Raw genomic sequence first — 14054 nt, forward strand, 5'->3', positions numbered from 1 at the left:
TGGAATTTTGGGGCATTTTTTGGGTATTGTTTGAGAGATTTTGGATGGGATCTGGGGCCTTGATCCCACAGCTGGTGCTGCTGGCCAGGCTGGGCAGGGAGCCCAAATTTGGTAAAAAATCCGGGAATTTGGGAATTTTTGGGAACTTTTTTGGGATTATTTGGGAATTTTCTGAATTATTTGGGAATTTTGGGTGGTTTTTGGGGATTTTTTGGGAATTATTTGGGATTTTGGGGAGGGTTTTGGGTGGGATCAGGGCCCGGATCCAGCGGCTGGCCGTGCTGGCCAGGCTGGGCAGGGAGCCCAAATTTGGTAAAAAATCTGGGAATTTGGGAAAATTTGGGAACTTTTTTGGGATTACTTGGGAATTTTCTGAATTATTTGGGAATTTTGGGTGGTTTTTGGAGATTTTTTGGGAATTATTTGGAATTTTGGAGAGGATTTTGGGTGGGATCAGGGCCCGGATCCAGCGGCTGGCCGTGCTGGCCAGGCTGGGCAGGGAGCCCAAATTTGGTAAAAAATCTGGGAATTTGGGAAAATTTGGGAACTTTTTTGGGATTACTTGGGAATTTTCTGAATTATTTGGGAATTTTGGGTGGTTTTTGGGGATTTTTTGGGAATTATTTGGGATTTTGGGGAGGGTTTTGGGTGGGATCAGGGCCCGGATCCAGCGGCTGGCCGTGGTGGCCCGGCTGGCCCGGGAGCCCAACTCCACCGAGCTGGTAAAAAAACGGGAATTCGGGAATTTTTGGGAATTTTTTGGGGAATTTTGGGTGGTTCTTGGGCTGTATATTGGAGTAAAATGGAGTTTTAGGGGGGTTTTGGGGGGTTTTGGGTGGGCTTTTGGAAAAAGTTTGGGAATTTTTGGGGAAAATTTGGGAATTTTTAGTATTATTTGGGAATTTTGTGGGATTTTTGGGGAAATTTTGGGGATTTTGGAGGTTTTTGGGGATATTTTGGGGTGGATTTTGGATGGGATCTGGGCCTGGATCCAGCGGCTGGCCGTGGTGGCCCGGCTGGGCAGGGAGCCCAAATTTGGTAAAAAATCCGGGAATTTGGGAAAATTTGGGACTTTTTTGGGATTACTTGGGAATTTTCTGAATTATTTGGGAATTTTGGGTGGTTTTTGGAGATTTTGGAGATTTTTGGGGTTTTTTTGATGGAATTTGGGTGGGATCAGGGCCCGGATCCAGCGGCTGCCCGTGCTGGCCCGGCTGGCCCGGGAGCCCAACTCCACCGAGCTGGTAAAAAAACGGGAATTTTGGGAATTTTTGGGAATTTTTTTGGGGAATTTTGGGTGGTTCTGGGGCTGTATATTGGAGTAAAATGGAGTTTTGGGGGGGTTTTGGGTGGGTTTTTGAAAAAAGTTTGGGAATTTTTGGGGAAAATTTGGGAATTTTTAGAATTATTTGGGAATTTTGGGGAAATTTTGGGGATTTTGGGTGTTTTTTGGGGATTTTTCGGGAATTATTTGGGATTTTTTGGGGTGGATTTTGGAAAGGATCAAGGGCCGGGATCCAGCGGCTGGCGGTGGTGGCCAGGCTGGGCAGGGAGCTCAAATTTGGTAAAAAATCCGGGAATTTGGGAATTTTTGGGACTTTTTTGGGATTACTTGGGAATTTTCTGAATTATTTGGGAATTTTGGGTGGTTTTTGGAGATTTTTTGGGAATTATTTGGGATTTTGGGGAGGATTTTGGGTGGGATCAGGGCCCGGATCCAGCAGCTGGCCGTGGTGGCCCGGCTGGCCCGGGAGCCCAACTCCACCGAGCTGGTAAAAAAACGGGAATTCGGGAATTTTGGGAATTTTTTGGGAATTTTTGGGGGAATTTTGGGTGGTTCTGGGGCTGTATATTGGAGTAAAATGGAGTTTTAGGGGGGTTTTGGGGGGGTTTGGGGGGTTTTGGGTGGGATTTTGGAAAAAGTTTGGGAATTTTTGGGGAAAGTTTGGGAATTTTTGGAATTATTTGGGAATTTTGGGGAAATTTTGGGGATTTTGGGTGTTTTTTGGGGATTTTTTGGGAATTATTTGGGATTTTGGGGAGGATTTTGGAAAGGATCAAGGGCTGGGATCCAGCGGCTGGCGGTGGTGGCCAGGCTGGGCAGGGAGCTCAAATTTGGTAAAAAATCTGGGAATTTGGGAATTTTTGGGAACTTTTTGGGATTATTTGGGAATTTTCTGAATTATTTGGGAATTTTGGGTGGTTTTTGGAGATTTTGGAGATTTTTGGGGTTTTTTTGATGGATTTTGGGTGGGATCAGGGCCCGGATCCAGCGGCTGGCCGTGGTGGCCCGGCTGGCCCGGGAGCCCAACTCCACCGAGCTGGTAAAAAAACGGGAATTCGGGAATTTTTGGGAATTTTTTGGGGAATTTTGGGTGGTTCTGGGGCTGTATATTGGAGTAAAATGGAGTTTTAGGGGGGTTTGGGGGGGTTTGGGGGGTTTTGGGTGGGATTTTTGGTACTTTTGAAGAAAAAATCGGGAATTTTTGGGGAAAATTTGGGAATTTTCAGAATTACTTGGGAATTTTGTGGGATTTTTGGGGAAATTTTTGGAATTTTGGGGCATTTTTTGGGTATTGTTTGAGAGATTTTGGATGGGATCTGGGGCCTTGATCCCACAGCGGGCGCTGCTGGCCAGGCTGGGCAGGGAGCCTCAATTTGGGAAAAAAATCCGGGAATTTGGGAAAATTTGGGACTTTTTTGGGATTACTTGGGAATTTTCTGAATTATTTGGGAATTTTGGGTGGTTTTTGGGGATTTTTTGGGAATTATTTGGGATTTTGGGGAGGATTTTGGAAAGGATCAAGGGCCGGGATCCAGCGGCTGGCGCTGCCGGCCAGGCTGGGCAGGGAGCCTCAATTTGGTAAAAAATCCGGGAATTTGGGAAAATTTGGGACTTTTTTGGGATTACTTGGGAATTTTCTGAATTATTTGGGAATTTTGGGTGGTTTTTGGAGATTTTTCGGGAATTATTTGGGATTTTGGGGAGGATTTTGGAAAGGATCAAGGGCTGGGATCCAGCGGCTGGCCGTGGTGGCCCGGCTGGCCCGGGAGCCCAACTCCACCGAGCTGGTAAAAAAACGGGAATTCGGGAATTTTTGGGAATTTTTGGGGGAATTTTGGGTGGTTCTGGGGCTGTATATTGGAGTAAAATGGAGTTTTAGGGGGGTTTGGGGGGGTTTTGGGTGGGTTTTTGGAAAAAGTTTGGGAATTTTTGGGGAAAATTTGGGAATTTTTAAAATTATTTGGGAATTTTGTGGGATTTTTGGGGAAATTTTTGGAATTTTGGGGGATTTTTTGGGTATTGTTTGAGAGATTTTGGATGGGATCTGGGGCCTTGATCCCACAGCTGGCGGTGCTGGCCAGGCTGGGCAGGGAGCCCAAATTTGGTAAAAAATCCGGGAATTTGGGAATTTTTGGGACTTTTTTGGGATTACTTGGGAATTTTCTGAATTATTTGGGAATTTTGGGTGGTTTTTGGGGATTTTTTGGGAATTATTTGGGATTTTGGGGAGGATTTTGGGTGGGATCAGGGCCCGGATCCAGCGGCTGGCCGTGGTGGCCCGGCTGGCCCGGGAGCCCAACTCCACCGAGCTGGTAAAAAACGGGAATTCAGGGATTTTTGGGAATTTTTTGGGAATTTTTGGGGGAATTTTGGGTGGTTCTGGGGCTGTATATTGGAGTAAAATGGAGTTTTAGGGGGGTTTGGAGGGGTTTTGGGTGGGTTTTTGGAAAAAGTTTGGGAATTTTTGGGGAAAATTTGGGAATTTTTAGAAATATTTGGGAATTTTGTGGGATTTTTGGGGAAATTTTTGGAATTTTGGGGGATTTTTTGGGTATTGTTTGAGAGATTTTGGATGGGATCTGGGGCCTTGATCCCACAGCTGGTGCTGCTGGGCAGGGAGCCTCAATTTGGGAAAAAATCTGGGAATTTGGGAAAATTTGGGACTTTTTTGGGATTATTTGGGAATTTTCTGAATTATTTGGGAATTTTGGGTGGTTTTTGGGGATTTTTTGGGAATTATTTGGGATTTTGGGGAGGGTTTTGGGTGGGATCAGGGCCCGGATCCAGCGGCTGGCCGTGGTGGCCCGGCTGGCCCGGGAGCCCAACTCCACCGAGCTGGTAAAAAAACGGGAATTCGGGAATTTTTGGGAATTTTTTGGGAATTTTTGGGGGAATTTTGGGTGGTTCTGGGGCTGTATATTGGAGTAAAATGGAGTTTTAGGGGGGTTTGGGGGGGTTTGGGGGCTTTTGGGTGGGATTTTTGGTACTTTTGAAGAAAAAATCGGGAAGTTTTGGGGAAAATTTGGGAATTTTTAGAATTATTTGGGAATTTTGTGGGATTTTTGGGAAAATTTTTGGAATTTTGGGGCATTTTTTGGGTATTGTTTGAGAGATTTTGGATGGGATCTGGGGCCTTGATCCCACAGCTGGCGGTGCTGGCCAAGCTGGGCAGGGAGCCTCAATTTGGTAAAAAATCCGGGAATTTGGGAAAATTTGGGACTTTTTTGGGATTACTTGGGAATTTTCTGAATTATTTGGGAATTTTGGGTGGTTTTTGGAGATTTTGGGGGGATTTTTGGGATTTTGGAGAGGATTTTGGGTGGGATCAGGGCCCGGATCCAGCGGCTGGCCGTGGTGGCCCGGCTGGCCCGGGAGCCCAACTCCACCGAGCTGGTAAAAAAATGGGAATTCAGGGATTTTTGGGAATTTTTTGGGAATTTTTGGGGGAATTTTGGGTGGTTCTGGGGCTGTATATTGGAGTAAAAGGGAGTTTTAGGGGGGTTTGGGGGGGTTTTGGGTGGGATTTTGGAAAATGTTTGGGAATTTTTGGGGAAAATTTGGGAATTTTTAGAATTATTTGGGAATTTTGGGGGATTTTTGGGGATTTTGGGTGTTTTTTGGGGATTTTTCGGGAATTATTTGGGATTTTGGGGAGGATTTTGGAAAGGATCAAGGGCTGGGATCCAGCAGCTGGCCGTGGTGGCCAGGCTGGGCAGGGAGCCCAAATTTGGTAAAAAATCCGGGAATTTGGGAATTTTTGGGACTTTTTTGGGATTACTTGGGAATTTTCTGAATTATTTGGGAATTTTGGGTGGTTTTTGGAGATTTTGGAGATTTTTGGGGTTTTTTTGATGGAATTTGGGTGGGATCAGGGCCCGGATCCAGCGGCTGCCCGTGCTGGCCCGGCTGGCCCGGGAGCCCAACTCCACCGAGCTGGTAAAAAACGGGAATTTGGGAATTTTTGGGAATTTTTGGGGGAATTTTGGGTGGTTCTGGGGCTGTATATTGGAGTAAAAGGGAGTTTTAGGGGGGTTTTGGGGGGGTTTGGGGGGTTTTGGGTGGGATTTTTGGTACTTTTGAAGAAAAAATTGGGAAGTTTTGGGGAAAATTTGGGAATTTTTAGAATTATTTGGGAATTTGGGCGGATTTTTGGGGAAATTTTTGGAATTTTGGGGCATTTTTTGGGTATTGTTTGAGAGATTTTGGATGGGATCTGGGGCCTTGATCCCACAGCTGGCGCTGCTGGCCAGGCTGGGCAGGGAGCCTCAATTTGGTAAAAAATCCGGGAATTTGGGAAAATTTGGGACTTTTTTGGGATTACTTGGGAATTTTCTGAATTATTTGGGAATTTTGGGTGGTTTTTGGAGATTTTTCGGGAATTATTTGGGATTTTGGGGAGGATTTTGGAAAGGATCAAGGGCTGGGATCCAGCGGCTGGCCGTGGTGGCCCGGCTGGCCCGGGAGCCCAACTCCACCGAGCTGGTAAAAAAACGGGAATTCGGGAATTTTTGGGAATTTTTGGGGGAATTTTGGGTGGTTCTGGGGCTGTATATTGGAGTAAAATGGAGTTTTAGGGGGGTTTGGGGGGGTTTTGGGTGGGTTTTTGGAAAAAGTTTGGGAATTTTTGGGGAAAATTTGGGAATTTTTAAAATTATTTGGGAATTTTGTGGGATTTTTGGGGAAATTTTTGGAATTTTGGGGGATTTTTTGGGTATTGTTTGAGAGATTTTGGATGGGATCTGGGGCCTTGATCCCACAGCTGGCGGTGCTGGCCAGGCTGGGCAGGGAGCCCAAATTTGGTAAAAAATCCGGGAATTTGGGAATTTTTGGGACTTTTTTGGGATTACTTGGGAATTTTCTGAATTATTTGGGAATTTTGGGTGGTTTTTGGGGATTTTTTGGGAATTATTTGGGATTTTGGGGAGGATTTTGGGTGGGATCAGGGCCCGGATCCAGCGGCTGGCCGTGGTGGCCCGGCTGGCCCGGGAGCCCAACTCCACCGAGCTGGTAAAAAACGGGAATTCAGGGATTTTTGGGAATTTTTTGGGAATTTTTGGGGGAATTTTGGGTGGTTCTGGGGCTGTATATTGGAGTAAAATGGAGTTTTAGGGGGGTTTGGAGGGGTTTTGGGTGGGTTTTTGGAAAAAGTTTGGGAATTTTTGGGGAAAATTTGGGAATTTTTAGAAATATTTGGGAATTTTGTGGGATTTTTGGGGAAATTTTGGGGATTTTGGAGGTTTTTGGGGATATTTTGGGGTGGATTTTGGATGGGATCTGGGCCTGGATCCAGCGGCTGGCGGTGGTGGCAAGGCTGGGCAGGGAGCCCAAATTTGGTAAAAAATCCGGGAATTTGGGAAAATTTGGGACTTTTTTGGGATTACTTGGGAATTTTCTGAATTATTTGGGAATTTTGGGTGGTTTTTGGAGATTTTGGAGATTTTTGGGGTTTTTTTGATGGATTTTGGGTGGGATCAGGGCCCGGATCCAGCGGCTGGCCGTGGTGGCCCGGCTGGCCCGGGAGCCCAACTCCACCGAGCTGGTAAAAAAACGGGAATTTTGGGAATTTTTGGGAATTTTTGGGGGAATTTTGGGTGGTTCTGGGGCTGTATATTGGAGTAAAAGGGAGTTTTAGGGGGGTTTTGGGGGGGTTTTGGGTGGGTTTTGGGTGGGTTTTTGGAAAAAGTTTGGGAATATTTGGGGAAAATTTGGGAATTTTTAGAATTATTTGGGAATTTTGTGGGATTTTTGGGGAAATTTTTGGAATTTTGGGGGATTTTTTGGGTATTGTTTGAGAGATTTTGGATGGGATCTGGGGCCTTGATCCCACAGCTGGTGCTGCTGGGCAGGGAGCCTCAATTTGGGAAAAAATCTGGGAATTTGGGAAAATTTGGGACTTTTTTGGGATTATTTGGGAATTTTCTGAATTATTTGGGAATTTTGGGTGGTTTTTGGGGATTTTTTGGGAATTATTTGGGATTTTGGGGAGGGTTTTGGGTGGGATCAGGGCCCGGATCCAGCGGCTGGCCGTGGTGGCCCGGCTGGCCCGGGAGCCCAACTCCACCGAGCTGGTAAAAAAACGGGAATTCGGGAATTTTTGGGAATTTTTTGGGAATTTTTGGGGGAATTTTGGGTGGTTCTGGGGCTGTATATTGGAGTAAAATGGAGTTTTAGGGGGGTTTGGGGGGGTTTGGGGGCTTTTGGGTGGGATTTTTGGTACTTTTGAAGAAAAAATCGGGAAGTTTTGGGGAAAATTTGGGAATTTTTAGAATTATTTGGGAATTTTGTGGGATTTTTGGGAAAATTTTTGGAATTTTGGGGCATTTTTTGGGTATTGTTTGAGAGATTTTGGATGGGATCTGGGGCCTTGATCCCACAGCTGGCGGTGCTGGCCAAGCTGGGCAGGGAGCCTCAATTTGGTAAAAAATCCGGGAATTTGGGAAAATTTGGGACTTTTTTGGGATTACTTGGGAATTTTCTGAATTATTTGGGAATTTTGGGTGGTTTTTGGAGATTTTGGGGGGATTTTTGGGATTTTGGAGAGGATTTTGGGTGGGATCAGGGCCCGGATCCAGCGGCTGGCCGTGGTGGCCCGGCTGGCCCGGGAGCCCAACTCCACCGAGCTGGTAAAAAAATGGGAATTCAGGGATTTTTGGGAATTTTTTGGGAATTTTTGGGGGAATTTTGGGTGGTTCTGGGGCTGTATATTGGAGTAAAAGGGAGTTTTAGGGGGGTTTGGGGGGGTTTTGGGTGGGATTTTGGAAAATGTTTGGGAATTTTTGGGGAAAATTTGGGAATTTTTAGAATTATTTGGGAATTTTGGGGGATTTTTGGGGATTTTGGGTGTTTTTTGGGGATTTTTCGGGAATTATTTGGGATTTTGGGGAGGATTTTGGAAAGGATCAAGGGCTGGGATCCAGCAGCTGGCCGTGGTGGCCAGGCTGGGCAGGGAGCCCAAATTTGGTAAAAAATCCGGGAATTTGGGAATTTTTGGGACTTTTTTGGGATTACTTGGGAATTTTCTGAATTATTTGGGAATTTTGGGTGGTTTTTGGAGATTTTGGAGATTTTTGGGGTTTTTTTGATGGAATTTGGGTGGGATCAGGGCCCGGATCCAGCGGCTGCCCGTGCTGGCCCGGCTGGCCCGGGAGCCCAACTCCACCGAGCTGGTAAAAAACGGGAATTTGGGAATTTTTGGGAATTTTTGGGGGAATTTTGGGTGGTTCTGGGGCTGTATATTGGAGTAAAAGGGAGTTTTAGGGGGGTTTTGGGGGGGTTTGGGGGGTTTTGGGTGGGATTTTTGGTACTTTTGAAGAAAAAATTGGGAAGTTTTGGGGAAAATTTGGGAATTTTTAGAATTATTTGGGAATTTGGGCGGATTTTTGGGGAAATTTTTGGAATTTTGGGGGATTTTTTGGGTATTGTTTGAGAGATTTTGGATGGGATCTGGGGCCTTGATCCCACAGCTGGCGCTGCTGGCCAGGCTGGGCAGGGAGCCTCAATTTGGTAAAAAATCCGGGAATTTGGGAAAATTTGGGAATTTTGGGGGATTACTTGGGAATTTTCTGAATTATTTGGGAATTTTGGGTGGTTTTTGGAGATTTTGTGGGAATTATTTGGGATTTTGGGGAGGGTTTTGGGTGGGATCAGGGCCCGGATCCAGCGGCTGGCCGTGGTGGCCAGGCTGGGCAGGGAGCCCAAATTTGGTAAAAAAATCTGGGAATTTGGGAATTTTGGGAATTTTTGGGGAATTTTTGGGGGAATTTTGGGTGGTTCTGGGGCTGTATATTGGAGTAAAATGGAGTTTTAGGGGGGTTTGGGGGGTTTGGGTGGGATTTTGGAAAAAATGCAGGAATTTCTGCAGAAAAAACTGGAATTTTAGCCTAAAATCTCGGAATTTTTGGGGTAAAACCCACGATTTCCATCTAAAATCCAGGAATTTTGGGAAAACCAATGGAATTTGGGAAGGGGGAATTTTGAGGAGGTGTCTCAGAGCCAAGAGAGCCCTCCCCAAATTCCATGGTTTTCCTATCAAAAATAAGCTAAAAATGTGATATTTTGAGCTAAAAGCTTGGAATTTTTGCCTAAAATCCTGGAATTTTGGGGAAAACCTCGGAATTTTCGTCTAAAACCCTGGAATTCTGGGGTAAAAAGTGGAATTTTGAGCTAAACAATTTTGGGCTAAAATTAGGGAATTTTGGGGGGAAGAAAAGGAATTTTGGCCTAAAATTCTGGATATTTCTGGGAAAACATCGGAATTTTCGATTAAAATGTGGGAATTTTTGGGGGAAAACGGCATTTTCTCCTCAAATCCCGGTTTTTTTTTGGGGAAAACCTTTGGAATTTTGCCTTGACTCCAAACCCCCAAATTCCACCCAAAATCCGGGATTTTCGTGCTGACAGCTGGGAATTTTCTCCTGAGATCCCGTTTTTTTTGGGAAAACCTTTGGAATTTTTCCTTTCAGGAGGAGGTGGGGCGCTGGGCGCCGCGGCAGGAGCGCGAGACGCGGGCGCTCCCCATCCCAAACCCCAAACCCCAAATTCCAGCCAAAATCCGGGATTTTCGTGCTGACAGCTGGGAATTTTCTCCTGAAATCCCGTTTTTTTTGGGAAAACCGTTGGAATTTTTCCTTTCAGGAGGAGGTGGGGCGCTGGGCGCCGCGGCAGGAGCGCGAGACGCGGGCGCTCCCCATCCCAAACCCCAAATTCCAAATTCCACCCAAAATCCGGGATTTTCGTGCTGACAGCTGGGAATTTTCTCCTGAGATCCCGTTTTTTTTGGGAAAACCGTTGGAATTTTTCCTTGCAGGAGGAGGTGGGGCGCTGGGCGCCGCGGCAGGAGCGCGAGACGCGGGCGCTCCCCATCCCAAACCCCCAATTCCCAATTCCACCCAAAATCCGGGATTTTCGTGCTGACAGCTGGGAATTTTCTCCTGAGATCCCGTTTTTTTTGGGAAAACCGTTGGAATTTTTCCTTTCAGGAGGAGGTGGGGCGCTGGGCGCCGCGGCAGGAGCGCGAGACGCGGGCGCTCCCGATCCCAAACCCCCAATTCCAAATTCCAGCCAAAATCCGGGATTTTCGTGCTGACAGCTGGGAATTTTCTCCTGAAATCCCGTTTTTTTTGGGAAAACCGTTGGAATTTTGGCTTGCAGGAGGAGGTGGGGCGCTGGGCGCCGCGGCAGGAGCGCGAGACGCGGGCGCTGCGCCGCCCGGGGCCCCGGCGTCTCTTCGCGGCGCGCGGCCGGTTCCTGCTGCAGGTGGAGGCGCTGCTCAACGCCTCGGGCGGCCTCAGCAGCGAGCTCACCCTCACCTGGGACCGCACCGGAGTGCCCGGCGGCAGCGTGAGTGCCGGGGAAAATCGGGAATGCTTCGGGAATTTTTTGGGAATTTTTGGGGATTTTTTTCGGGGTGGTTTGGGGCGATATAGTGAATTTTTGAGGTTTTTTGGCCTTTTTTTGGGGTGTTATAGTGAATTTTTAGGAGGATTTTGGTCCCTAGAGAGCTCCAGAAGCAGCAGGAAAGTTTGGGAATTTTTGGGAATTTTTTGGGAATTTTTGGGGATTTTTTCCGGGGTGGTTTGGGGCGATATAGTGAATTTTTGACCTTTTTTGGCAATTTTCAATGGATTTTTTGGGTCGTTATAGCGAATTTTCAGGAGGATTTTGGTCCCTACAGAGCTCCAGAAGTAGCAGGAATGTTTGGGAATTTTTGGGAATTTTTTGGGAATTTTTGGGGATTTTTCCGGGGTGGTTTGGGGCGATATAGTGAATTTTTCAGCATTTTTTGGCAATTTTAAATGGATTTTTTGAGTCATTATAGCGAATTTTCGGGAGGATTTTGGTCCCTACAGAGCTCCAGAAGTAGCAGGAAAGTTTGGGAATTTTTCAGAATTCTTTGGGAATTTTTGGGAATTTTTGGGATTTTTTTCGGGGTGGTTTGGGGCGATATAGTGAATTTTTGAGGGTTTTTTGGCCATTTTTTGGGTCGTTATAGCGAATTTTTAGGAGAATTTTGGTCCCTAGAGAGTTCCAGAAGTAGCAGGAAAGTTTGGGAATTTTTGGGAATTTTTTGGGAATTTTTGGGGATTTTTTCCGGGGTGGTTTGGGGTGATATAGTGAATTTTTGAGGGTTTTTAGGTCATTTTTTGGGTCGTTATAGCGAATTTTCCGGATGATTTTGGTCCCTAGAGAGCTCCAAAAGCAGCAGGAAAGTTTGGGAATTTTTGGGAATTTTTTGGGAATTTTTGGGGATTTTTTCCGGGGTGGTTTGGGGCGATATAGTGAATTTTTCAGCATTTTTTGGCAATTTTCAATGGATTTTTTGGGTCGTTATAGCGAATTTTCGGGAGGATTTTGGTCCCTAGAGCGCTCCAGAAGTAACAGGAAAGTTTGGGAATTTTTTTGGGAATTTTTGGGATTTTTCCCAGGGTGGTTTGGGGCGATATAGTGAATTTTTGAGGGTTTTTTGGCAATTTTAAATGGACTTTTTGGGTCATTATATGGAATTTTTAGCAGGATTTTGGTCCCTACAGAGCTCCAGAAGCAGCAGGAAAGTTTGGGAATTTTTGGGGATTTTTTCCGGGGTGGTTTGGGGCGATATAGTGAATTTTTGGCCATTTTTGGCGATTTTAAATGGATTTTTTGGGTCGTTATAGCGAATTTTCAGGATAATTTTGGTCCCTAGAGAGCTCCAAAAGCAGCAGGAAAGTTTGGGAATTTTGGGGGAATTTTTTGGGAATTTTTGGGGATTTTTTTCGGGGTGTTTTGAGGCGATATAGTGAATTTTTGAGGGTTTTTAGACCATTTTTGGGTCATTATAGCGAATTTTCGGGATGATTTTGGTCCCTAGAGAGCTCCAGAAGTAGCAGGAAAGTTTGGGAATTTTGGGGGAATTTTTGGGATTTTTTCCGGGTTTTTTTTGGGTCATTATACTGAATTTTAGGGCTTTTTTTGGCTATTACAGCGAATTCTTGGGGGATTTTAGGGAGATTTTGGTCCCTGGACATCTCCAGGAGTCCCTAAAAAACTTGAGAAATTTGGGGAATTTTTGGGGAATTTTTTGGGATTTTTTCCGGGGTGTTTTGGGGCGATATAGTGAATTTTTGAGGGGTTTTGGGCCATTTTTGGTGATTTTCAATGGACTTTTTGGGTCATTATAGCGAATTTTTTGAGGTATTTTGGTCCCTGGACATCTCCAAGAGTCCCAAACTCCCAATTTCTCCCTCAAAACCCCAAATCCACCCCAAAAAACCCCAAATTCCCCTTTTTTCCCACAGGAAATCTCCTTTTTCTGAAACTTTTGTCTTATTCTGGGAATATTTTGGGACCATTTTGGAGCTTTTTAGGGCCATTTTAGGTGATTTTAGTGCCATTTTTCCAGGGTTTTTTCCCCCAAATCCCCATTTTTTCCCCCAAACCCCCCAAATTCCCCTTTTTTTCCCCCGCAGGAAATCTCCTTTTTCTGGATCTTTTGTCTTATTTTGGGGTCTTTTAGGGCCTCCTTTGAGACCATTTTGGGGCCATTTTAGGTGATTTTAGTGCCATTTTTTCAGGGTTTTTTCCCCCAAACTCCCATTTTTTTCCCCCAAACTCCCATTTTTTCCCCCAAAACCCCCAAATTTCCATTTTTCTCCCGCAGGAAATTTCCTTTTTCTGAAACTTTTGTCTTATTTTGGGGTCTTTTAGGGCCTCCTTTGAGACCATTTTGGGGCCATTTCAGGTGATTTTAGTGCCATTTTTCCAGGGTTTTTTTCCCCCAAATCCCCATTTTTTCCCCAAAATCCCTATTTTTTTCCCCCAAACCCCCCAAATTCCCCTTTTTTCCCCCAGGAAATCTCCTTTTTCTGGATCTTTTGTCTTATTCTGGGAATATTTTGGAGCTTTTTAGGGCCATTTTAGGGCCATTTCAGGTGATTTTAGTGCCATTTTTCAGGGTTTTTTCCCCCCAAATCCCCATTTTTCCCCCCAAATCCCCATTTTCCCCCCAAACTCCCATTTTTCTCCCCCAAACCCCCCAAATTCCCCTTTTTTCCCGCAGGAAATCTCCTTTTTCTTCCTGGAGCCGTTCCGGGGCCCGCCGGGGGGCTGCGGGCGGCACCCCTCGTGCCTGGCGTGCCTGGCGGATTTGGGGTGCGCCTGGTGCCCCCCCAGCGCCTCCTGCGTGCCCCGGGACCCCCCCCCGGCCGCCCCCGCGCCCTGCGGGGGTCTCGGGGAGCCCCAGGGGGGTCCCGGGGCACCCTCGGGTGGTCCCGGGGGACCCTCGGGGTGTCCTGGGGGACCCTCGGGGGGTCTCGGGGGTCCCTCGGGGGGTCTCGGGGCACCCTTGGGTGGTCTCGGGGGACCCTCGGGTGGTCCCGGGGGACCCTCGGGGGGTCCTGGGGGACCCTCGGGGGGTCTCGGGGGTCCCTCGGGGGGTCTCGGGGCACCCTCGGGTGGTCTCGGGGGTCCCTCGGGTGGTCTCGGGGGACCCTCGGGTGGTCCTGGGGCACCCTCGGGTGGTCTCGGGGGTCCCTCGGGGGGTCCCGGGGGTCCCCGGCTGCTGCTGCACCCCCAGAGCTGCGTCCTGTGCGAGGAGCACCGCGACTGCCGCAGCTGCGCCACGGTCAGCCGGGTTCGGGGGGATTTGGGGGGGAATTGGGGGGGTTTGGGGGAAAAATGGGAGTTTGGGGGTTAAAAATGGGAGTTTGGGGGGAAATTTGGGGGGTTTGGGGGAATAAATGGGAGTTTGGGGGGAAAAAATGGGAGTTTGGGGGGTATTTGGGGAAAAAATGGG

At 46.9% G+C, this 14054-nt stretch overlaps 1 protein-coding gene across 1 annotated transcript in view; it reads left to right on the forward strand.

Annotated features, from left to right (window-relative positions):
• Positions 1-14054, forward strand: part of MEGF8 (multiple EGF like domains 8) — a 128481-nt gene that overhangs the window by 35172 nt on the left and 79255 nt on the right. The window contains exons 16-19 of the mRNA XM_085564531.1: positions 2261-2324; positions 9920-10019; positions 10221-10624; positions 13320-13883. Of these exons, the coding sequence (XP_085420657.1) occupies positions 2261-2324; positions 9920-10019; positions 10221-10624; positions 13320-13883 (1132 nt within the window). The remainder of the gene's footprint in view (positions 1-2260; positions 2325-9919; positions 10020-10220; positions 10625-13319; positions 13884-14054) is intronic.

Source organism: Lonchura striata, chromosome 33 (genome assembly GCF_050655825.1).
Source record: "Lonchura striata isolate lonStrDom1 chromosome 33, ASM5065582v1, whole genome shotgun sequence".
Taxonomy (NCBI): domain Eukaryota; kingdom Metazoa; phylum Chordata; class Aves; order Passeriformes; family Estrildidae; genus Lonchura; species Lonchura striata.